The 25,632-nt window shown below is 50.8% G+C and overlaps 2 protein-coding genes across 4 annotated transcripts; both read right to left on the bottom strand.

Annotated features, from left to right (window-relative positions):
• Window positions 1-1,345: 1,345 nt before the first annotated feature.
• On the bottom strand, window positions 1,346-17,102 carry MZB1 (marginal zone B and B1 cell specific protein). Of its 3 annotated transcripts, XM_045028018.1 has the most exons (6): window positions 17,050-17,102; window positions 14,726-14,784; window positions 12,420-12,558; window positions 6,177-6,298; window positions 4,148-4,252; window positions 1,346-3,278 (listed from the first exon to the last, which is right to left on the bottom strand). In XM_045028018.1, the coding sequence occupies exons 3-6, from the start codon at window positions 12,465-12,467 to the stop codon at window positions 3,092-3,094; spliced, it is 462 nt and encodes a 153-aa protein (XP_044883953.1). In that variant the 5' UTR covers window positions 12,468-12,558; window positions 14,726-14,784; window positions 17,050-17,102; the 3' UTR covers window positions 1,346-3,091. The 3 variants fall into 3 exon arrangements, with proteins under 3 accessions (XP_044883953.1, XP_044883950.1, XP_044883951.1); XM_045028015.1 differs by lacking the exons at window positions 14,726-14,784; window positions 17,050-17,102 and having other exon boundaries at window positions 12,420-12,666; XM_045028016.1 differs by lacking the exons at window positions 14,726-14,784; window positions 17,050-17,102 and having other exon boundaries at window positions 6,177-6,292; window positions 12,420-12,666.
• A 3,155-nt stretch (window positions 17,103-20,257) lies between these two features.
• Window positions 20,258-24,808, bottom strand: PROB1 (proline rich basic protein 1). The gene has a single exon (XM_045026826.1). The coding sequence runs from the start codon at window positions 24,806-24,808 to the stop codon at window positions 20,258-20,260; it is 4,551 nt and encodes a 1,516-aa protein (XP_044882761.1).
• Between the last annotated feature and the right edge of the window lie 824 nt (window positions 24,809-25,632).

Below are 25,632 nucleotides of genomic sequence, written 5' to 3'. Positions count from 1 at the left end.
TTAGAACTTGACTTGACTTAACTAAGGCCTTGTCTACATGGGAAAGTTGTACCAGTTACACGGCTATAGTTATACCGCATAGCCAGCCTCCTGTGTGGACACACTTATTCTGGTATGAGCATCCATAGAGGGAGTTATGCTGGTAGCATTATAATGGTTTAAATTCACACCTTAGGTTATACTGAAAACCTTCCCATGTAGCCAAAGCCCTAGGGCCTTATTCTCCTCTCATTAACACTAGTGTAAAATAGGAGCAACGCCATTGCAGTGGTGTTACACTAACAGAAGGGGGAGCAGACTCGGGCCCTCATTTTCCGTTTGATGTCAGCGCTCATTCTGCCATATAGTGTGGGTAAAATTTTCAACAGTGCGTAAGTGACTTGGGAACCTAAATCCAATTTGCAAAAGTGCCTAATTCCCTTTGACTTAATGAGGCCCAGACTTGGAAGTGACATAGGCACTCTGGAAAAATGTTACACTTTTTCTTTTGGTTTTTGTAAATAGCTCTTTAAAGGGACAATGTAAAAAAAGTCAGCGTATGTGATGAGCCCGACAGAGGCTCTGCAAACCGTCTCATTTCATGAACTGGGTGAGCTATTCATTATGTACAGCATGCGTTGTGCCATCAGACCCTTTCTTGGTTAGAGAACGGTGTATGAATCAGTCTAACTTTTTTCCAGTGAATGTGTTGGAGTGAATAATTTTCAGACCGTAAGTCGATTGTGAACAGTTCACTCAGACTATTCGTTGTTTGGGGCACGTAGTTGGTCACCAAAAGTCACATGACATTGTTCACATTCCCTGATTGGAAGAGTGAACCATTTTAATCAGCTGCAAATGGTTGAGTCATTAAAAGTTGTTTCATGAAAGACTAATGAACAACACGCTTTACAGTGTGACTTTCCAGATGCGCACATGCTTTGCTAGGCTGGGAAACCTTCCAGCACTTGTGAACATTTCCAAAAATGCCTGAACACGCACAAGCAGGGACTGATCCAGCCAGCTGCTGAGCGCCTCCAACGCCTACTGACAGTAATGAGACCTGAAGAATGCTGTCTCAGGACGTGCTCAGCACTACACAAGATCAGGCCAGATCTCCCAGAGTGCCCAGCTCCCACTGTCCTGAGCCTTTTACTAAGCTAGGCTCATGAGTAGGGCTGGTCAAAAATTTTCAATCTCAGCAGGTTTTTGACAGAAAGTTGAGTTTTTAACTAAATAATTTTTTTCCCCCAAAGTGGCTACTTTCCATGAGATATTTTGAGTTTTCATTGAAAAACTGAAAAACCAAAACACTTTTTGCTTTGCAGCCAAACTTCTTTGATTTTTCAACGCAATGTCAACATTTTCAAGTTTTCTTTAATTTTCATTGCATTTTTCTGTGGCAAAATAAACCAGCTTTCAGACCATAACGTTTTATAAACCAAACCGTCCGCTGAAATAACAGCGCCATTCAGCCCAGACACTCGGCCAGCTAGAAATTAACAATGTAAAGCAGGAACCTAGAACAAGATCGGAACAGCATATTAAACGCACAGCCTGCTCATCAGACTGCAGGCCTGTGAGCCACAACAGGAAGCAGTTAATAACTGGAAACATTCACAAAGGAATGACTCTCACTGTCAGAAAAATCCTGCTGTGCAGGAAGAAGTGAACGAAGTTAGGTGGAAAAGGATTGAAACGTCCCTAAGTGCTGGGAAGGGAGGGCAGCAGGGTCACCTGTTGAGCCCACAGGTGATGAGCAAAAGACAGGCAGCTTGACATTAGATCGAAATAACAGGGGAAGAATAGCCAGGGGAAAACAACTGATCATACAGTGAGTAAAAGGCCTCCAAATGCATTTAAAACCCCTCCACCTAAATAAAGACAGAAAGTGTCCACAGTTACTTAAGCCATCAATGTCCTTGTGCTCAGTTAGGGTGGGGGAGGAAACACCTTAGCACTGCCAGACAACGAGCACTAGCCCATACGAGGGACCAGACTAGAAAGAGATTTTTCAAACCACCTGAAACATATTTGCACCATGGGGTTGACGATCATTGAAATGACCTTCTGAGAACTGACTTAAAGATGTGAGATACAATGGGAAATGATGGGCCATTGATTTATACTCATATACACCTCTACCTCAATATAAGGCGACCCAATATAACATGAATTCGGATATAACATGGTAAAGCAGTGCTCCGGGGGCGGGGCTGCGCACTCCTGTGGATCAAAGCAAGTTCAATATAACGCGGTTTCACCTATAACGCAGTAAGATTTTTTGGCTCCCGAGGACAGTGTTATATCGAGGTAGAGGTGTAGTTAGTAAAATGCATTATTTATAAAATGCACAGCTAGGAACCTGAGGAATTCAACAGCAAACCTACATATGCCCCATGACTCAATGTGGGAAAGGAAGTCAATAGGACCCGTGAGGAATCGGGACTTCTAAAAATCAGACTGGATGTAACTATTTCAATATACTGAGCTTATATTAGATCTAGTGGGCAGATCCTCAGCAGGTGGAAATTGTCAGAGTGCCATTGACGACAGCCCAGCTCCAACAGACTTTGCTGAAGCTATGATAATTTACACCGAGGATCTGCCACCATGTGTTTCTGGCATTGGATTGATATATGGTATGTAATTATGTATGTGTGTTGGTTTATTTTAGGGTTGCCCATAAATAATTGCTGGGCTAAGAATATCATTTTATTCTTATAAAGCTGCCTAACTGTACACGTTGTTTTGTTATGATAGGGTTGCCTGGATTTACATATTGGTTTGTTATTATTTGGTTGCCTGAGTGTATATTTTGGTTTGTTATAGAGTTGCCCGGATGTACATGTTGGTTTGTTATTATTGGGTTGCTCGGATGTATACGGTGGTTTCTTATTATTGGGGTGCCTGTCAGCCCTGCGGGGTTACGGGGATTGATCTTTTTTAAGCAATAACAATGATGTAAAAGAGCCTGGAAGCATTTGTTTTTTGGGGGAAAGCCCAGAAACTGCACATTGGTCTCCTCTGATGGCCAGTCGGCAGGCCAGGCTGACGGCACACACTCGTCAGCTTAGACCTATTTGCCAATCTTGGCTGAGCAGGAACAGAACTACAGTTCGCTCTGCAGAGCCTTCGCTTTGTTTGGGCTTTTGCTCTGGGTGTCGCTAAGTCTTGTGCAGGCTCTCTGCTCTTCGAAGCACAGGAACTCTGCCAAGGCAGCCGGCCTGCGTCGGTACTCCTCGTAGATCTGCTCTTCCCCAAATTCGCCCAGGTAGCTGTGGCACAGCTTATATAATCTACGAAGACAAGAGAAACAGAAACAGGAATTCACGTCATTGTTACGGCAGGTGCCAACAGGTGGCGCTGTCACACACAGGATGACAAATTGTTTGTCTCAGCGTGTGAGCTGTGCATGGAGATGGAAGCAACGTGGTGTTGTGATCTAGTTTCTTTGTGAGGAGCTGTTGCAATCATCTAGCAAGTTTGCTCTCTGCCATAATCTCCCAAGCTAGAGTTGCTCACTGGGGCTGAGATTGCCTGGGTGCTGTGTGTGAGCACCATCATTCTTGGACTGGCACAAAGAGTGTCAACAAACAAGTGACTCTACAAAAATATCCAGACTCAGGGCCACGGATTTCTCCGCCAACCGGCATGGCTCCGAAATCTGCTACTGCTCGGCACAAGGTTGGCAACGTTCACCATGGAAAATGGGACTCAGGCCCAGACTCTTCAAGGTATTTAGGCATCTAAGTCCCATTGGGAGTGAGGCATCAAAACCCTTTAAAAATCTGGCCTGGACACTTCTGCAAACATTTCTCGCGTCACAGTGCCAGGCTGGGAGCCAGGCGTGGGGAGCATGCTCAGCAGCTGCCCTCTCTCCTTTGCTGCTCAGCAGGAAGTGGGGGCTCAGGCTGGTCCCTGCATGGGGAGACCCTGTTTCCATTTCCTTTGGAAGGCACCATTAATAGAGCCTAGTTTGCCACTGGCAACCCATTTAGCACCCAGAAAAATAGCCAGTTGGTTTCCAGGGGGGTTGTTCCCCCCAAATACAGCAGGGAATTGCATTTGGGATTTCAAACTTTGCTGCGCCCCCCAAGGCTACTCCTCCATTAACATGCTCCCCAGCCCCCCACTCATGTTTGCCTGGCTCTGGCGGTGGGCTTACCTTGCTGGCCATGGTCCACCTGTCATCATCACACTCACCGTCTCCTGGTTCTTCAGGCCAGGCCCTGCGAAGCGTTTCACTCCCCGCACTTCTTGCACTCCATAGCTTGTGAGATGAGAGAAAGGGAACATCACAAAGTGATGGTCACACAAATCCCAAGCCCCCAGGGGAAGGGGAGTGTGAGGCCAAGCAGTTGGTGGTTCAGGCCGGTGATGGGAGGGCAGCCCAGGCCTTTCCTCTGATTACATGAGGGGCCTGTGAGCAGGAATCTATTAACCCCCTTGTTTATGTCCCTGTTGTTACGTGTCACTGAGCCTTGGGGATTTGCCTGCAGCTAAATAAAACATCCTCCCTGAGTTTGGCTTGAATCTGAACTTTGATCAGTTGCAGGGCTGGGCTGCAAAAGCCCAAAGCCCAGAGCTGAGTGGCACAGCTGGCCCCTGCCTCCAGGAGGGGCTGAATTGCAGCCCTGGATCCCAGTGCTCTGAGTGCCGGGGTAGGGCAGGGCTGAGCCTCACACAACAGGTCCCTCTCCAAGGGCAGGGCTCTGTCCCCTGGCACCCCCGGGTGAGCTAGAGGGCGTGTGGAGGGGCCACAGCGTGGCTAGAGGCTGTAGGCAGGGCTGTGGCAGTCAGCCAGGATGGGGAGCACACACTGGAGACACAGCTCTGCCAACTGTGAGGGCGCAGCCGCATGCCTCCCAGTCTACACCCAAGGCGGGAGGTGCAGCTCCCTCCCCACTGCCCGCTGGAGATCTCACACCTGCTGGGGAGAGAGGAGGGAGCTGGGCCTGCCTTGCCCAGGGGGGCAGGAAAGGGGAGCTCGTGGCACTGTCTCCTCAAATGAGGTCCTGAGGCTCTGTGGTCATTCAAGGCCCCAGGCCCATTTCCCAGGAGCAGGGCTAGCTGTGTCATAGTGGGTCAAGTTTCAGCAGGCAGAAGAAATTCCCCACCCATCTTGCAGGACCCTGTACAGTGCCTGACTTCCTGGCGGCTCTCACATGGGGCTGGTCTACATGACAGCAAAGCCCAGACTTGCCCCTGGTGAGAGGAAGGATGGGCCAGTGGTCAGGGCGCTGCCTAGGACTCAAGAAACCCAGTGTCAGTTGCCTGGGCTGTCTCTGGGGTGGCAGAGCCCAAAGGAGCTGGCTCACCCGGATCTCGGAGTTTGGGAGGGGCTGGCCCGGACGCTTGTGGCCTGGTTCATGAGCTGGGCTAACACTCTGAGAAGCAGCCACAGGCCTGCACTGTTGTTTTGGTCACTGGTCGGCTCACCAGGCCAAGGGGCCAGCAGAGCCCCTCTCCCGACCAGCTGCGATCCAGGCTGAGCGAACAGCACTGACAGCCTTGACTGCCTGGGTCATGTATTCGGGGCTGGGACATCAGGCCAGCCGAGACGGCAGCCACCTTTCCCAGTGAGAAAGGCCAGGGAGCTGCTGCCCTGACTGGGGAGACCCCAAGGCTGAATGATGCTGGGGAAATACAAAGGCTACTCCTCTATCACCAGCCTGCTCGGGGCAGTGCTGCCAGGTGCTGAGCACCTCTGGGGCACACTGTTCACCCAAGTTCCTGGTGTCTTCCAGGTGCTGCACCTTCCAGGATCCCGGTGCTGTGCCTAAGGGGCCATGGCGCCAGGGGCTGTGCTTAAGGGCGGTTCCCCGCCCCACATCACCCTTTGCTTTGGGCTTGGAGCACAAGACTCCCCAATCTAAAGAAATCCCACTATGCCTTGATCATCTGTGCTGTCTAAATATGATCTCCCCAGAGCCATTCTAAGCTCCCCTGGCCTGCTGAGGACTGAGTCTCTGTAGGTAGCCCGGTGCCCTTCCCATTCCGAGCTGACGCATCAGAGCAGGCATCTCCCTGGAAATGCTCATGGGTCTCTCTGAGTTTAGCTTTGCTGGGTCCTGAAGTGCTGCTCAATTCCTTTCCGGGGGGCTGAGGAGGAGAGCAGGCCGTGCTACGCTGGGCAGATATACTGGCCACCATGCACATACGATGGGCTCAGATCAAAGCGTGCACTGACTCACTTTTCCCAGCTCTGCGAGCAGCTGTTCTCCAATGTGTCCACGTATTCAGACTCGCTCAGACGAGCGGACGGTGCTTTAGCAGACGACCGTTTGGATTCTGCTTTTGTCAGGTATTCCTGCATCTTCAATACAAGACAGAGAACGATCACTGTAGCATCTGTGCCAGCTGAGATTGAAATAGTATTCAGGAGGGAACACTGCTCCGTGAAGCATGGTGGGGATGTTAGCAATGCACAGCCCTGCTCTGGTCAGGGGACACCCAAACCCACTTGTCTGAATGTGCTTCTAGTGCTAGATTTTTGTGGAAGGGAAACACTGAGCAGATGTGACAGTGCACACACAAACAAACCTGCGGGCTTTCATGGTGCTTAGTCAGGGTACCTCACCCATATATTTAAATTACACACACAAGGCCCAATCTTCCATACTGATGCGGCCCCTTGAAACCATTCTGCTGGTGTAAACAGATGATAAATGACTCCCAAGGTCTCCTGGCATAAGGGGGTTCCTGTGTCATGCCTCTTTGCCTGCCCCCTTCCAGCCCCTCGTGTAAGGGTCATGGTTAAGGTCCTGCACTCAGAAGAGCTGGGTTCAAATCTTGGCTCTGCTAGATCAAGTCACTGATTCTTCCAGGCCTCGGCTCCTGCTCTGTGGAATCGAGTTGCCAAGTGTCTGGTTTTCAGCCGTAATGTCCAGCTGAAAAGGGAACCTGGCAGCACCCAGTCAGCTATGCTGACCGGACCTTAAAAGTCCAGTTGGCCACAGTAGCCGGCCTTCGCCACTTAGGAGTAGGAAGAGCAGCAGCTGCAGCTGGAGCCACATAGAGGAGATGCTGACGCCTGACAGAGCAGTGGCTGGCTTCCGGACCAGGCTCCAAGAGGTCGGTGCCACTGCCTGGTGGTGGTGGGTATCCTGTCTGCCCCCCCTTCTGCCCTGATTTCCTCACCCCAGCCCTTTGCTCCAGAGAGCAGCCCCCGCTGTGCCCCAATTGGGCAGACTCCTTGTCAGCTCCTCCCAGCCTGGCTCTGCAGGCAGCAGGTGAGTCCCAGGAGAGGGGGGAGTGAGTGAGGGGATGTGTGGAGAGTGAGTGAGACGGAGGGAGGGGGAACAGGAGTGAGCAGGGGTGGGGCCTCAGGGGAAGAAGTGGGGCAGGGGGCTGGGCAAGGGTGTTCGGTTTTCAGCAATTAGAAAGTTGGCAACCCTACTGTGGAAGGATCTGTCCCTTCCCCTTGGGACGCACAGAGGAGAAACCCAGGAGGCAGTCAGACCTGCACTGGTGCAGCCAGGCCAATACTAGCTAGGAAGCCCCACCAAGCCTGCCCCGGCCAATGGGGCTGCTCAGAAGCAGATAATTGCAGCCAGCCAGCAGGGGTGTAATGATGGGGGCGCGAGGAAACAATGTCTCTCCCCTCTCCCCAGCTTTTGTCCGGCTCCTTCCCCCTCCTTGTGCCAGCTGCCTAACAGCTGCTGGGCTCGGCCAGCTCGTCTCATCCGTCCCCAGCTGGGCAGGCTGGAGATTGCAGCTGGGACTCCTAACTAGGCAGGTCTGGCTCTGCCTTGGCTTGCCTCAGCCACCCCCCACTGAATGGGGGGATTTGGGCCTAGGGAAGGCAGGGAGCGGCTGGACAGGCGGGGAGCGGAGTGCACTGGAGGGGACTCAGCGGCTAGCAAAGGCACCAACCATCCTGCAGGCCTGGCCTGCAATTGCAGCTGGAGGCCACCAGGGGCGCAGTCGCAGGCAGAAGACCCCTTTCTCTCACCCTGCAGCCTCTGCACCCCTTGCTGGATCCAACCCGGGAAGCAGCTGCTGGGGGAGCAGGGACCCAAGGGGAGCAGGGAACAGCACTGACCCCTAGTTCCCCCTCAGGCACCCGCCAGCATCCACCCATCTCCCTAGCACCCCGGCGCTCTGTAGAACGCACGCCCCTGCTGCCAAGTTTTGTGCAGCTCCATGCATGGCCCCTGCCGCTGCTGGGCCAGGGCCTGTTGCCCACATTGAAGCTGAAAGTTAGATGGGCAGTCTTTTCAAATATGCAAATCATCTCGTTAAATAATCTGCCAAAAAGTGGGACACACCACGTGTCCCCCTCCCTCCAAACCCATGGGGGAAGCGGTGGGTGCATGAGGGACGGACGGATGGATGCACAGGCCGAGGGATTGCTGTGCAGCGACGCCTCCAGCCCACTTTGCACATGAGCGGGGGCAGGAGCCCCGTCTGCAGCGTGGTCCTCAAACACTCGCCCAGAGTTTCCTTTCTTTCAGGCCAGAAGCTAAAATAAGTTTGCATCCTCCCCTCACATACCAGTAAGGCTCAGCTGCAGTGGGCATGCAGGAGCAGCAGCAGGCCACCTGTTAGCAAGGGTTTGGAGCAAAGCCCGAGGCCAACAGAAAACCAAACAGGTGTTGGCCCTGAAGGATGACAGATGAAAGAGACTGGGGGACGGGGGGTGGGGGGGGGGGAGGATGGGAATGATGGAGAAGAGAGAGCTGGAAAGACAACAACCTGCATTGGATGGTCTTAGGCTCCTTCCTCTGGACTTCTTATGAGCCCTGTGTTACCCTGCCAAGGTGAAAGGCTTGGTACTGAAGGCTCAGCACTCACAACAGAGGTGAGGCTAGCCAAAGCTCAGCACCTATCAATACCCAACATGCCGAGCTGTTTGGAAAAGGCCAGGGGCAGCTGCAGCTCAGCTTGTCTTTCCTCTGCATGGTCGGAAAGGACCTGTTTCAGTGCCCACAGGCAACCCTGCCGCAGCCCCAGGGTGTCAGTGACCAACTGCGTCTGTTTGCTGCAGATGTGTAATGAGTTTGGTGGGCTTCAGGCTTAGCTCTCAGCAACCAGCCCTGTAACTCAGAGCAGTTACAGCCATCACTGGCTTTCTCGTGGGCTGTCTGCTGTGAGCCAAGGAGCCTGCACCCCCTCTCCCGTAGGAGTGGTCCCTCTGGGCCAGGACTGAAGCACATGTGGGCAGGCAGGGCATGATGGGAGGAAGCTTGCGCTGCTCTCGGAGGCTGTCAGCCCAGCAAAGGATACACACACACACTTGGAGCCAGGCAGAGGCACTAGGGTCGAGTTCCCATTGAAGTCAAAGGGAGTCAGGTGCCTGAAGACCTCTGAGGAGCTGAGCTGAGTGTTCCCAGTGCAACAGTCTCTATCAATGAGCCAAGCCCAAGGAGCTAGAGGCGCCAGTGCTACGTCAGGGCAGTGAGCTGGGCTGGATGCTGGATGCAGCAAAGAAACTCTTTCATTAGCTCATGGGCAGAAAGGCATTGGGCATAGACACAGCAGCTGATCAGTGATCAAGGCTCCTAGGGGGTCTATGACCAGCTTTGCCACTGACTTGCTGCATGAACATGGCCGAGTCACCTAACCCTCTGTGAGATGGGGCAGCAATGCTTCCCTACCTCCCATGGGGGTTGCAAGACTGAATTCCTGGGTCAGAAAGAGCTGTGAGATCTCAGCCAGAAGGGGCTGTAGTCAGACTCGCACAGGGCTGGTATTGCTGGACTGGGAGCCACAGCACTGCAGCCTGAGCCCAGCGAAGGCTACTGAAAGCAGCTGTGTGGCTGTTTTCTAGGGGATTTTCTCCCGGGACGTTCTGCACCTGCAGGCTTCTGGTTGGGGTGATTTGCATAAATCCATTTTTACTCTCTAGCGGGAAAACAGACTCTGCTTTGGGACGGGTGTGAGCCAGCTGTTAACGGCAGCATCCTGCCCCTCTCCGCAAGAGGAGGTTTTCTTTTTAATACACCAGGGACATCCTCTAACGTAGATTTAACTTCTGCACCTGCCCATGTTGAAACAGCAAGCCCTGAATGCCTTGCCCTGGCGTCTCCTGGGGATCTGGGCTCTCCTTCATTAGCTCCTGTGCAATAGCTCTCTGAAATACAGGGACACGAGGCCCCCAGCAGTTACTCCTGCCTCAGAGTTCAATGTGGATATGCTGCTTTGCTAAGGAGATCAGCCGGAGGAGAGCAGGATCGCCAGGAGCCCAGGGAAGGCCCAGTGCTTCGGCTCAGGACAGGTCACTGGTAGCTGTATGTCCATTCCCACCTAGCTTTTGGGGGCAGGAGGGGGCGAAGCTTAATTCAGTCATACTTAGGAACAGGGGCGGCTTTAGGTATTTTGCCGCCCCAAGCACGGCAGGCAGGCTGCCCTCGGCGGCTTGCCTGCGGGAGGTCCTTGATCCCATGGATTCGGTGGCACGCCTGCGGGAGGTCCGCCGAAGCCACGGGACCAGCAGACTCTCTGCAGGCATGCTGCCAAAGGCAACCTGCCTGCTGCCCTCGCGGCAACCAGCAGAGCACCCCCCGCGACTTGCCGCCCCAGGCACACGCTTGGCGTGCTGGTGCCTGGAGCCGCCCCTGCTTCGGAAGCACCTTGAGAGCTTTGGATGGAGGATGCTGTGCCATTGTTAGGACTGGACATTTGTTTCACAATGGCGTGATCCAAAGGGCATTGAAGTTAGTGGAAAGACTCCCCTGGACTACAGTGGGCTTTGGATCAGCCCAACATGCCCAAGGACACACCACTTGTCTCCTTTAGCCTTTCCCCCCTAACATGTCTTCCCACCATCACTAACTCCAGGGCAGCTCTAGTGTAGACAAGGTGCTGAGGTTTAACTGCTGTGTTGCCTAACCCGGCTCAGAGCAAGTCTAGATAAACTCAGCTCTGACACCCGTGAGGAACAGATCTGCCGAGTAAGAAGCTGCACTTTTGCAGAGTTACTTTGCAGAGCAGAGCTGCACTTTAAGGAGGTGATTTGGAGTGAGTTTTTCTGAGCATGGCATATGGCATTTGGATGGGAAAGTCCCCGAATGGGCTGAGAGAATTAGGTGTCTACAACATAAACTGTGCCTCCGAATAACAGTGGGTGCAAAATTGTGTTGGGGGTCAGGCTCTCAAAATCTGGCCTCAGAGTGCCTTGCTGAGCCAGAAGATTATTACAGCAAAGTGGTGTGGGATGGTTTACAGCCAGGCACAGCAATTTGTACCCAGTCCACGTCAACCATAAAAAATGAATAAAAGGCCATTAAATCTGGGTCATATATTACAAGTCGCTTGCATCAACTGTGGAATTTATACCAGAGGAAGGTGAAAAATACCCAGTAGGATCCAATTGCAGGACTGAGTCCTAAATCTCTGGCTCAGGAAATGCCTGCTTCATGCCAGTGACACTGAATGGATATTGTTCCCCTGGCTTTCCCCTGACACTGCCCACTGACCCATTCCTCTTCCCCCACAGTTCCTAGGAATTTGGGCAAGGGAAGCAGCTCTGGCAAAAATTCCTTTGCCAAGATTTTGGAGCTGGATTCTCCTCTTAGCTGCACTTGGCAGATCCCAGCTCTGGTATTGTGCTCCCCGTCCATGCTCTAGCACTCAGCGCCTGCCCCCTCACTCACTCACCAGTGTGCTTCGGTGATGGGCAGGGCCCATCCCAGTGCTGGAGGGGGAGGCAGGGCTTGCCCCATAGAGCTTTAGGGCTGGGTTACTCTGTGCTTAATCTCTGGTCACGGAAGGGGAGAGCCTGATCCAACCCACCCATTGAGCCTTCAGAAGTTCCTCCACAGGACAACCCAAGAGGCCCATGCTACTCTGGCTGGCAGAAGGGTTGAGGGCATAGGCAGCCTCTCTGTGCCACGGACTCCCCTGTCAACAGGTGGAACTACCGGCAGCAAAATCAGGTGGGCAGCATGGGAAATCCCTGTGTAAGGATCCTGCAAGGGGAGAGGGACTGTCGTCTTGTTCTCTTGGGGGTCCTGGTCCATGACAGGGGCTGCTATGTAATAATAGTAACAACAACATTAACAACAATAAAATAGAGACTCTAGTAGGTCTTGTCCATCTCTCCTTTTGCTCATACGTTATAATACACTGACTGTAATTACACGGCAGTTACAGTGTAATGCTAGAGGGTAACCCAGGTACTTTACCGGCTGGGTATAGGAGTTCAGGCTAGGTACCTGTACCCAAAAGTACCATTTCACAGTTGTTGTAGTGTCATGTGTTAAGAGTGACCCTGAAAGGGTAACAACAAGTAATTCAGTCATGGAGTTCACTTGCCTGTTAATAGTATCTCCATGTATTGGAAGCACAACCACACTATAACTACACACTAATTACTACAGTGTAACTACAGTCACTGTACCATCAGATGAACCCTCAGTTCTGTGATCCACTGGTTTGCTTCAGATTTTAATGCGTCTCTGTATGGGCCCTAATGCTTGTGGGGCGGGACTCACCTGGAAGGCTATCACTCTGCAGGCATCGCAGCGAAGGTGCTCAGGCATATGGGCAGAATAGGCTTCCTCAGCGTTGAAGTGGGGGGACTTAGCAGAGAAGGCCGTCTCCGAGACTGGGCCCGAGTCCCCGAGGGGGCTGCTGCAGGAAGAATGCTTTCTGTCATCTGCTGCTCTTAGATCAAAAAAGGTTAGCACCAAGACAGCCGACAGCAGTGACTTCATTTCCCCTGCTCGGAGAGCCCCTCTCAGGAACGTACTGAGAAGGGAGAGAGACTGAATGCGCTGAAAGGAAGCAGCAGGTCAGCAATAAGCAAACCCTTTGGGCCAATGAGAAGTCACTGACACTTCAGCAAGGCAGCGTCACCCTCTGCACAATCCGCTTTGTTGTAGTTTTTTTACCTAAATGAAAACCCGGTTGGTTAAGGCCCCGGTACAAACCCCTGGGGGGCATTGGTGCAGCTTTCAGCTGTTTTTCCCATCTTCAGTCATATGGCATTCGTGGTGTTTGGGCGTCACTTGTGGCCATAGTTCTGCTAAATATAAAGACACAGAAGCATGAAGGTGTTACAGCTGGGAGTCCTACAAGAGCAACCAGACTGCTTCCCTTGGCTGATGCAGGGTTGAGCTCATTAGCTAGCCTCCTGGCCAGTCTAGGGTTAAATGTCCCCAGGCCTCAGGTTTCCACCCCTTTCCTAGGAGAGTGTATTCCTCTGCCTCATTCACTAACCCCTAGGAGTGTTTTCAGCTTAATTCCACTCCTAGTTCTGTCCTCTTGATAAATAATGCCACCCTAAATAATTCCACACCCAGCCTGGATGTTTGAACACTTCCAGGGTTTGCAAAGAGTTCTCAAGGTCCCACTTACAAGCTGGCCACTCTGAAATCCTTTAATCTCTCTTTGTCAATCAGCCCCCCAACAATCCCCTCACTAGTTGATTGTTCTTCCCTGCTGCATTCCCTCCACTTTTCCCCCTGCAACAGCTTGTGTTGCTCTTCTGGCAGTGGTAACACATGGCTCACTTTCTCTTTGGCACCAAATTTTTCCTGAGCCCAGCCCTGCGGTTAGGGTGACCAGATGTCCCGATTTTATAGGGACAGTCCCAATTTTTGGGTCTTTTTCTTATATAGGCTCCTATTATCCCCCACCCCCTGTCCTGATTTTTCACACTTGCTGTCTGGTCATCCTACCTGCAGTGCTGAATCAATGGGAGTGGTGCCTTGATTAAGTCCTGCAGAATCAGACCCCAAGTGTCGCTCAGACAGTCTGCGTCCCTAACAGGTGAGGGATGGGTTCATTGGGGCACCTAACTCTACTAGGCTCTGTGGACAATCACAGCCTCTCCTAACAAATGCTGTTCCATGACACAATGGCCTCAGCTGGGACAACCTAGTGCAGTCCATAGACTTCGCTGGAGCTGCCTGATTCACACTAGCTGGTGATCTGGCCCTTTGTGTTTTGACTGAAGCAATCAGGCTGCTGGTCAGTGTATCCTGGGTTCTGTAACTATCCTCAGGGAATTCAGGCTTTATTAAGTCACCAACTGCTGGGGGTGGATCTGGGCACTAAGCACAAATCCATCATAGCCTCCCCCTGCCCACCTCCATCTCTTCTGGCCAAACTCCCCCCATGTTCTCACAGTTATATGGCAGTTAGTGCTCTGCCCCCTTCGCTTTAGCTACAAGAAGCTCCCCCCCCCCCCCCGGGCTCACCAACGTGCACTAAAACGTGGCAGGCACCTTGCTCAGAGCTAAAAGTGCAAGGAAGGGTTAGCCCGGTGGCTGCAGGCCAGGCGTGGTCAGCTGACTGGCACAGTTCCTAGCTGCACTAAGGCAGTTCGGATCTATCTTTGTGAAATGTCAGTCACCTCCAGGTAAATCAGCAGATGGGAGGAGCAGACTTGCAGTTATATTGCCCGCGGGGAGAAAACCACTTAGAATCTTAAGGCTTGAAAATGTGGGGCCTGGTCCAAGCAAACATAACCCTTCCCTTCCAGGCAGCACAGCACACACAGGGCTTGGCTCCACAGCTGGCTCAGATACACAGAGGAAAGGTCAGCCTGGCTCAGAGGCGCACAAATGGAGCAGGCTGCTGGTGAATGGAAGACGGCAGGTCAGTGGCCTCTGTGAAATGAGTTGGTAGGTCTCAGTACATAGATCTGCTGAGCATGGTATAAGAAACCATATAGAATAGAATATAATAGCCAAGTAAAGCACCAGGTGGCACCATTCCTGGCAGTCGCTGCTCTTTCCAGGTGGAGGGGTTTTATTTTTGCTTAAACCTGAGTCCCCGTCCCCGAACCTCCTACCTGCACAGCTTTCAGTGCAGAATCAGGACCTGCATAGCTCTGTGCCTCAGTTTCCCCATCTGCAAAATGAAAATAATATGCCACTTAATTACCTTCCGAGGCGTTGTGGGGCTTAAGTCATTTCTGTTTGTCCAACAGAAAGGCAAAGAAATAATAAAAGAAGGAGCAAAGCTCTCATCACGAGGAAGAGCCTGATCCTGCATATTTTGCCTACTCAAAACACCCTATGGAGTGGAGCAATACAGAAATGCAACGGTTTAGCCTGGGGCTGTTCCATGCAGTATTGTATTCTATTTCAAGTCTTTTTGGATTGTCTATTAATGATGTTTTCTGTCACGGTGCAGTCCTGCAAACGGAGGTGAGACAGCTTCCAGGACCAGCCCCTTAATGGGGACAGAGGCTGACCTGGGGAAGCAAGTTGACTACCAAAGTGCCCATGGCCCATTGAAATCCACAGGAAGCTTTTCATTGGCTTCCCTGTGCTTTGGATCAGAGCTTCAGTGAATCGGCCTGTACTGTACAGAAGAATTGCATTCAAGTCGAACACATCAGGAATCTGCATCAACATAAGGCGACTTCCAATACAATTTTACACACATGATTAATATAATGGTTTCAAATCTCACCACTTTTATTGCCCTTTTATTGCATTTGTTTTATGCATGTTAGAGAAAGGTTCCTTTAGACCCACAAGCAGGCCAGTGTCCAGTGTCCAGTCCTACCTTATTGCAGATATAACCTCTGCGTTACAAAGCAAAACAAAGTATTCAACACTAGCTATTTTGTTCAGTGTCTTCATCTTCTCAAATGTACCCAGAACTTTCCCAGAACAGGCGAAAGACACAGATACATCAAAGGGAGACAACATGACATTTTTAGCAGGTCCATCTGAACCTATATTTCCAGCTTGCTGGGCAAAGCATATTTTCTGGAGAGAAGAGGGCCTGGCAGTTCATAGCATCAAATCTCGATGCTTTTTTCTGGCACTGCACGTGATCACATTTAAAAAACAAAACCAGGTTAGCACCAGCAGACAACTGATCAGCTCTTGCATTTATTCGGAATCCAAATACTGATCACGCCATGTCCTGATCCTGCAATCAGACCCACAGACCAGAGCACCTGTGAAGAATCTTGATGTCTGGACTAATATAACCCTAATTTATGCCCTTCTCACCTGCTATGCGAGCAGATGTGATTGCACAAGCAGGCCCTCCAGCAGATGAACCCAAGCTTGCCTTTGGAAAAAGCCTTCTGGTTTTTTTATTCCCCAGATGACAAACCCGTTACACATTTCTGCGCTTTGCTAAAAGCTGACAATATTCTGCAATGTGGATCCTGCGATGGATTCACTCCAGGCTAACATACTGTAACTGAGAGCAGGTTGTGACCCTCAGTGTCTGGTCCATTTCTATAACACCAGATATTTCACTTATATCTGTCAAATAAGGGGAGAATTTTCAAAAGCTCTCTGCATTGGCCTAACCCTGCTCCCTTTGAAATCAATGGGAGTTTTACCACTGGCTTGAATGGAGAGTGGAGTTAGGCCAATCAAAACTGAGTGCATTTAAAAATCCTACCCTATATACCTAATGACGAGCCTGCCCCATTGTTATGTGGTCACCTAATGACTGACCCTACTGCAGTGCACATGAGGATGGTGGAATGGTTCCTGTGGGAGCCTCTTCAGGCGTAAGTGACTTTCAGATCCCAGCTTTAACTGTTGCATTTAACATAGTTATTGGCTTTTAATTTCCCTGGTTTAAGAGAAAAAATAAAATATTTGAAAGTCTCTTGAGTAATAAAATCTCATGCTTCAGGGCTGCTGCTGATCACTGATAGGGTCAGGAAGGACACTTCTCTCCAGATCCAGCACTGAACATACGATATTATGGGAGGGAAGGATGCTTCCTTTATTGGATTTAGGGTACTCATAGACCTATGGCTTGCCCTAGTGTGGTATGTTGTCCTTTGCTTTGAACAGGTCAGCTTGCCATGGAGCCAGCATGTCAGGCATTCCAGGATGGGTGCAATTTAGAAGGCTGATCAAGCTTTTCCCTGGCTGCTATCCATGATAAACAGCAAAAGGATGAAAAGTTAAGGTGGCTTAGAAGGCTGGCGAGGGTTGTTGAGCTGTGCTTATCTGCACTGAACTTTCCCAAAAGCTCTGCAGTAGGCACAGAAAGGTGCTATCTATGATACCTGCAAAGGTCTCGTGGGCTCATATGTCTCACTTTCCTGCTATAGATTTCCCTAGAGATACTGATCCCCACCTCTCGCCAGGCCATGATGGGCATTCCGCAGAGAAATACAGTTTAATTTACCTGTATATGATTCTTTTGGCCTCCCCTTGCATGAAATCTCATTTGTTCTGAGGCGATTCCAGGATGTGACATCACAAATACTGGAGGTTGCATTGCAGCCTGGGTAATCCATGGTATTCGTGATGTCGCCAAAAGATGCATTTTGGAATCACATCAGAGAAGCAGGAAGTACTGCGAGGCCTATGCTGCTTTCCCTCAGGGCGGGGGCATAAGGGATCTAAATCGCTGCTTAGCTCAGGTTTCATGCTTGATTTGCAGTTCACCTTTAAGCACCATTATTAAATTACCCCTTTCCATTTCACACTCACTATTCAACCTGCGTTAACCCCCCTTTCACCTGACCACACATCAATTCCAAGGAGTCTAGTACGGCTGGACCCACCACCTCTGGCTCCTGCCCAGCCAAGCTACTCCAGGGCTGGCAGCTCTAAAGCATAGCAAAGTTGAGCTGTTAGCTAGAGATTCTCATTAAACCTCGTTAAAACCCTGCACGGGGCCCAGCCTACACTCTGGCCTCAGAGAGGCAAATCTCCCCTCTAACACTGTCGCCCTTTACTCTCATTCCACCTCCCCCCACATCGCTTCTGCTCCCTTCTCCCCTGAACCAGCCACATTTCTCCCCGCCACACACTGCTGAGCAGCCTCACTCTCTGCACCCCAGAAAGTCCTTCCCCATGGGTGACTGGTCCCTGAGGGATGCTCCTGTTTCCTCTCCTCTTGTGGGGCAGTGGCTCCTAGGAGAGGCAGCTGGGCTGGTTCTGCCTTGTTTTCAGCCTCTCTAGCTGCTTCCTCGCACTGAGCCTGACACCTGCAGAACAGCTGGAAACCAGCGAGCCAGCCCGTGACCAGGGAGCTGTCCGCAAAGCAGCAGCAAGAGCTCTGGACTCTGGAGCGCAAACACCCCTGGGGCCCGATCCTGTGAGGCGTGCTCAGATGCACAGTTCTGTACCCGAGCAATGCCCCTGATGTCAGTGGGATTCTGCGGGGGGCAAAGGCCACTCGCGCCGATGAGGGCCGCGGGATTGGGCCTGCAGGCTGGGTCTAGCACTGAGCTGGAGCATGTGATGTGCTTTCTACACCAGCCGACTGCCTGCATTTTGAATGTGGGCGGAGGCAGGACCTCCCCTGGCCACAGTCAGGTTTAGAACATGTGCAAACAGTTTCTGTACCCAGGTTACCAGCAGCAGCTCTGATCGTTTACACTGGAAGAAGTTTAATAACTGATTAATTCCCTTCTCACTCTTCCCGCTGCTCGCTTATTTTCCACACCTCCAGGGGACTGGACTGGGTCCCTTTGTTCCAGCACCGACCATCTGTTGAGCACTAAGATGCAACTTACTAAATACATCACTAAATAGCCACTGCCTCCCATGCAGACCCATATCATCCTTGTGCCCCCTTGTCTGCCTGCCTCTTTTTCTCCACCTGTTGTCTTTTGTCTTATATTTAGATTGGAAGCGCCTTTGGGGAAGGGACTGTCTTTTTGTTGGTGTATGTACAGCGCCTGGCACGTTGGGGTCCTGGGCCATGACTGTGGCTCCTTGACGCTGCCTCAATGCACATAAATACATTAATTATCCTAATTGTTATTAACAGAAGTGCTTTGGACATATTGTCATTTTTCTTTTCTATACAGCAAAAGACAAAAGTGCCAGATTCCTTAATTATTTCTCACTCAGTTCTTTGGGCCAGAACCTCAGCGGGGGAAAACAGGCATCGCCCCGTATGATTTCAGTGGTACCAGGCTGATTTAAGCCAGCTGAGGATCTGAGCCAGTGTGGGGCAGGGAGGTATGCCTACACTGCAGTCACGGGGTAGGAGTGCAACTTGAGTTGCAACTTGCAATCTTTTAATCTAGCCTGGGTAAGCCCATACTGCCGTGGCTTTGCTGCTCTCGCACCAGAGCTCGCTAGCTCGAATCTGTCTAGCTGAGCTGCGACCAAGCCTACTGCAGTATAGACATACCTGGGGAGTGCACAGGCCAAAGAAACCAAAGGATTAACGATACCATGAAAAATACGTCAGAACAAGTACAAATCATTGCAAGAAAAGGCAACGCCAAGCCCACATTGCAACTGTTTGCAGTGTCCAGGTAAGAGCTTAAGCAGGCAGGTAGGAGCCTTAAGAGCTTAAGCAGGACTTACGTGAGGACCTTCCCTCTGCAGGGCATGCATTTCACTCAGCCAGCCCCCCAAAGCAGCTGGAAACAGCTAAGATTTCCCATGGGTCTGAGAACCTATTTTTAAAAACGATTATTGACCCTTTTTGCTAATATTGAAAATACTTGGACAAGTTCCATAACAGCTCTCACAGATTCCCAGGCTGTCACACTGTGACCTCCTGCAGGGTAGAAAACTTCCCTGAAATAATTTCCCAGCCAGTGACCATTGCCCATAATGCAGCATGCCCTCCCCTTTGCACAGACTCTTTGCTTGCCAGAACAAAACAATCCGGGAGGTGATATGCAGTCCAGCCTTCGTGTGTGCAGCCCCTTGAAACAGCGATCTTTACAAATAAAAACTAGGTTGTGGGGGTAATTTTTGTAATGCTGACGAGTGGAAGTTTTGTCTTTCAAAGCGAGAGAGTGGGTTTCTCCCGGACAGTGTCCTACCAACACAGACTAAGCAAAAACCAAAATAAAATGACTATTACCTGGCACAGGGCCCGATCCTGATTCACTTAGTGCTGAGCACACATAATTCTGGTGGCTGGTGAACAGCACCTCCCAGGATCAGGCCCAGCATTAGAATACTTTGTTCTGTGCATCAAGAAACAGATCAGCAGTTATGGATGAGAGGCTGTTAGACTAAATCCTGGTCCCTTTGAAATCAATAGCAAACCTCCCATTGACTTCACGAGCACCAGGATGGTCAGGGCTGGGTACATTTAATTAGTCTGGCTATTGCATTCTGCATTCTCATTAGAAACCAATGAGATGAACAGGAAGTGATGTGCACCGTGCCATCTTCTTGGTGCACTGTTACCTCTGATTTACTTCGGAAGCCCAAACATCTGGACAAGGGGAGCAAAGTGTAACCAGCGGGGTCAGGCAGTGGGTCTCTCTCCCTTTCCACCACATCTTGGGGACTGGTGTAGGCTTGATTTGTTTTCAAGTACGAATGTTCAGACATAAATACGCAATATACATTCACTGAGGGAAACCCACTTTTAACCCTCCGTATGCTGCATGTTCATTTGGGTGAGGGTCTTACATCCGGAACAAGGGCCCTTTCTCTGGCATGGAAGGACTGGAACTTGTAGCTGGGGAGAATAAAGGCTGATTAGGGCTAGGACTTGAATTCATCCCAGTAGGAATATAATATAAACTCTCCATGTAGTTGCAGTCAGTGGCTTGAGTAGCTGATGGAGCTTCACCTTTTGGACCAGGGCTGAAGGTTTCAGTTACATTTGTATTTTCTTGACCGGGCTGTTGATTTGGCAGATTGGGGTGGACGGATGGCATAGCCACAGGAGGAGGAGGAAACCCTGGGAATCCTGGATATGGTATGTAGGGGGGTCCGTAAACCCCTGGATTCATGACCAATGGGTTGAAAGGAGATGGGTAAAGCCTACTATGTGATGCCAAGGGGACTGGGGGTATCAATACTTCAAGGTACTGGCCTGTCTCTGGGTCATAGAGCATTTTCAGCTGCGGCTGTCTGGGAGGTTCCATGTAGTAGCACTTCCCGCTGTCTGGATCAATGAGCATTTTCCTGTGAGCCTGGTGCTGGGGAGCAAAAGACCTGGTGGGGCTAGGGGCACTTCTACTGCCTGGTGAAACACCGTTGTTCCTCCTCAAGAAATTGGGTGAGTCGTTGACTCTGTGATGGGGCTGGACATGGCTTGGCTGGTCATTCACGGAGTGGTCTGCGGCTGCCTTGCCCTCAGGCGCTTTCAACTGTGCAGACTCATTGCTTATTGTGCTCACGGGTGTTTCCCCGCCTGGCTGGAAGAACACATTGGAACTGACCAAAGTGTGGTCTGGATGGGAGGGCACCAAGGGCTTAGGAGCTGCTTCGGGTTTCTGGGCTTTCACGGGAATTGTTAAATAGTTGGCATTCTCAGCATGGGTGGCTGTGAAATATTGCTCGTTTCCAGCCTGCTGTCTGTTCAAGTGATCCCAACTCTCCCTCTGATCTTGGAGCTTTCCAGCTGGGGGTGATGGTGCAGTAGAAGGAACTCCTGGTAGTCTGGTTTCTTCACTGTATTCCTTTGATCTCAAGGAGGCATCGGAATTGGCACACTCTGGAGACATGAGGGTTGCTGGCACAAACACCTGGCTATCCAATGGCCTGGGGGCATCAAACATTTTATTCTGGGCCTTCTGCTGATACGAACTGTTAACAGACTGATTGTTTGCTAGTGTGTTTGTGTGGGATGTTTGGGTACTTGTCACTGTTGGCTTTATGGGTTGTAGATGTCTGTAGCCTTCCTTGGTCTGTTCAGACACATTGTTTTCTTCTTTTGGACTGACAGAAAAGTCTTGACTGTCATGAGGTGTCAATGAGATGATCTCAGTGGATAAATGCTTCTGAAATGGCCACTCAGGCTCCTTCTGGGCCTGAGCCTCCTGAAAATGACCTGGCCTGGCGGTGTTGCGATTGATGTCAGTGTGGTTCTTGGTGTCCTTAGGAGAGGCTGAAGATGGAAACAGAACAGCTTTGCTTTTTTCTAGTGAGCTGCAATTAGCTTGTGTTGATGAGTCTTTCGTAGACCTTCCATCTGAAGTTGAGTAAGTTGGAGCAGGGAAGTGGTCAGCTTGTGTTCTGTGTGGATGCTTGGAAAGAGAACTGTTGACTTTAACATTAAGCTGGGATTCCATCTGAGGTGCTTTCCTCGTGGCTTTGGAACATGGTGTTACATTTAGCTCACTCCTCTCGTAACACACTGGTTTATTTTCAGGCTTTAGCTGGGGTTCTTCATTCCTAGCTACAACCTTCTTCTTGGACTGAATTTGAGTGATGTGGATTGGAGATTCACCCACTGCAGTGCATTTTCTTTCAGTAAGACTGACAGGTCCATCCACGTGGGTCTTAGTGGTGGGCTTTAAAGCGGCACTGTGTTCCAGGTCACTCGCTCTCTGATCTGGTATGCAAAGCGCTGACAAATCTAAGTTCAACTGCTGCTCCTGGTTTTTTCCATGTGAATGGGTCTTTGTTTGCACATCATCTTTGCGACACACTGAGGTGCAGTGTATAAACAGAGGGGAGGTTGCAGTGGACTCCTTTGTTGATAGGCTTATGCTATCCCCACTGTTGGTTTCTTGGTCTATATTGAAGCTGTCTGAAGATTTAAAGCTCAAGCTATAGGTGTTCTTAACTAACTTTCTGACGTCCCTGGGCTGATGTATTCGCCCCCTCCTTTTACTCTCTGTCTTCTTGGCCTCCTGAGCGTGCGATGCTTCATGGGGGCTGCTTTTTCCATCGCTGCGTGATCTGCAGGAAGTGGGCAAAATGAGAGAGGAATACTTGGTGCTCTGCACTGCTGCTGGCCTCTTCTCCTCGGCACCTCCCTTCGGAATCAGCTGCCTGGAGACATTCAGCATCTTCTGCTGCTGTTCGGGTTTGCTCTGTGGGATCAGTTTCATCTCCTGCGTTGTGGATGTGAAGATGTTCCTGGCTGGATCCCTGGGCACCACCAAACTTTTTGGCTTGAAGGGGACCTTCTCCTCTTTCCATGACGTGTGCTTGTTCTTGCTGATCGCTCGCTGCTTCAAACTGGGCCATGGCTTTTGTGCTTTGGAAAACGTCGGGGCGACACCCAAGCCTTTCACCTCAGCCTGCTTGGATTCAAATAGGGCACGAGCTCTCCAGTATTCTTTCCTCTCTCTGGCAACCTGCTTCCTGCCGTCACCTGAATCCCTGTTCACGCCATCTGCCAAGATGGGGAGCGGCTTGGACTGGGTGGCTTCATGAGACTTCAGTCTTTCATTCAGCTCGTTGAACGTCTTTTTCAGCTTGCAGACATTTTCCCTTTGCTGCTCGTTCAGCACTACACCTTTGGTAGGCCGCATGGCATCGGTGCTTTCTTGGCTCATTGACTCAGACCTTTCGCTCATTGAATGACTTTGCAGATCTTCAGCTGAACAGCTGCAGTCGGACTTGGACAGAGAACTCGACTTCCCTTCCGTGAAATCCCCCATGAGGTCCGTACTTACGGAGGATGGTACAGAAGAGGTCGAGCTGCCCTGCATCGATTTCTGCTCCATTCTGATCCTCTGCTCGTATTGCATTTTCTTGGCCAGCACATTTTTCACCAGGCAGGAGGCCATCCTGGTTTTGCTGTACGAGTCGTCTAATGATGCTGTTCTCATAAACTGTTTGTAGTTTATCCTGAATTCACTGCTGATGGTCCTGCCCTTTGGGCAGGGGTCGTTCCTGGGTGCTGCAAAGGGCTGATGGGCAGCGCAGTCCCCTGCTCCAAGGAAACTCATCTCATTCCTGTCTCTCTGCTTGAGCTGGATCTGCCGCTTGGGCACGGTCCTCTTTTTGGAGTGGCCCTTTTTGCCGTTGGTGCTTTCCAGCACCACATCAACGCACTCGAACGGGTCCTTCCCGAATGAGTAACTGGGCGGATCTTTTTCTGGGACTTGGCTGGCAGCTGGGAATTGTCTGCTGCCCTTTGCCTGGCTGACCACCTCTGCTTTTCTCAGCTCATGACGCGTTGACCACCTGTTCATTCCATTACTGTCTTCTGACAAGGAATTGGACAAGCTAGACGATGTCCTGTCACTAGAACTGTACATATGTAGGGAACCACCGTGAGGGCACGAGAGGCTCCGGAACGACAGAGCAGTGAGCTTCTGAACTTCATTATCAGCCTCTTCGGAATCGCTTCCAGCGCTGGAGTTGTTAGCGCAGTACTGGGGGCAGGGGGCCTTGCTAATCCCAGGAGCTCTGCTGCCCTTTGTATTGTGCGCTTTGAGGAACATCTCCCTGGGTTTCGGTGCATTGAATCGTAAAGGCGGACCCAAATATTTAGACTCACCGGCTCCAGGCTGCAGCTCTCTTGTGGCTAGCCCCATCCTGCTGCTGTACCCTGGAGCAGAGCTATTCTTAGCAGGGCCTGTGATTGACATCTGAACCTGTTGCTTCTCCTTGGCACTGAGGTAGCCTCTGTATCTGCAAACTTGATTGCTTGCGGCACACTCCCTGCCTGCCTGGGGGCTAAATGTCCTCTCAGCTGTGGTTGTTAAACTCCCCCCTGAAGCCTGGCTTCTATTTAAAGCTGAATGAACTATGGCCGTAGAGGCAGCAGCACAAATATCACCAGCACCTTTGCTGTTTTTATCAGGCAGCTCCCATGTGGCTTTGTCAAAATCACTTGGCGTCCCACGTAGTTGCTCAACTGTGTCCTCAGAAGTGCCCCTCCAAAAGCCTTTCATGCCAGCCGGGCTCCGTTCAGAAAGGCTCACCGGTGCAGTTTTGTTCTTGCGATGCAGATCACTTTCATCATCTGGGTCACCATCAGGTGGCTGGGTTAACAGAGTGTCCCCTTCATCTTCCAGAGACTCCATGCAGTCCTTAAAACTCTCAGCCCCCTCTGAGCACAGAGCGGTGTGGTAAGAAGAAACAGAGGAGTCTGACGTGTCCTTTAGGGGGTCCCCTTGGGATTGGCTAGGTGTGTGGCTGTTCTTTTCTGAACCAGCTTCTTTGCATTCAGAATCACTGAAGATCCCCTCCCCACTTAATCCATCAGGCTCAGGGGGCTGCCCTGGCCTAGAGAACTGGACACTATTTCTTTTCACTGCGGGGATCATTTTTTATTCCTTGCAGCACATGCTAGGTTCAGAGGGGTCCATTTGAAATAATGCAACTCAGGCTCCTCTTTATATTTGTTGGAGCTGGTGCTATTTCCCCGGGACTTGAGAACCTGATCTTCTCCGGGGGCTCATTTTCCATCCCCGCCGTTTGATACGGTCATAATAAAGAGCAAAACCCTGATCACATGCACATTATAGGTCGCCAGCCTAGGAAAGGAGAAACAAACAGAGATCATATGCTAGCAGCACGACCGACAATAGCTGGCCAGAGCCAAGGTATCAGTGATTTATTTTTGTTTTCAAGCAACGCAACTGAATGAAAAGTTCAGCTCGACAGTATGTGTTCAGGAAGCAGTTCCGAAATGCAGCCAGCGATAAACTATGCTCTGAGAAACAGCTGTGAGATGCAGCCCTAGCAAAATACCAGCATGTTTCTCATGCACTGACTGCTCAGCTGCGAGGTGCTGGGGGAGGCAGCACCCTTTCCATAATCTAACAGGTCTCTGCCTAGATGGCTCCTTTACTGTGCGGCGCTTTAGTGGCCGCTCTCCCAAAAACGGCCAGGATGCTGAGAACAATGCTAAACATCCATGAATAAATCAGAGATAAAGATCATAGTATCATAGAAATGCAGGCGTGAAGGGACTTTGAGAGGTTGTCTAGTCCAGCCCCCCGCACTGAGGCAGGACCAAATAAAGTTAGACCATCCCTGACAGGTGTTTGTCCAACCTGTTCTGAAAAACCTCCAGTGATGGGGATTCACAACCTCCCTTGGAAGCCTATTCCAGAGCTCAACCAGCCTTCTGGTTAGTTTTTCCTAA

This window comes from Mauremys mutica, chromosome 8, assembly GCF_020497125.1.
Source record: "Mauremys mutica isolate MM-2020 ecotype Southern chromosome 8, ASM2049712v1, whole genome shotgun sequence".
Taxonomy (NCBI): Eukaryota; Metazoa; Chordata; order Testudines; family Geoemydidae; genus Mauremys; species Mauremys mutica.
Note: the sequence above shows the minus strand (reverse complement) of the source record. Positions and strands in the feature narration are given on the sequence as shown.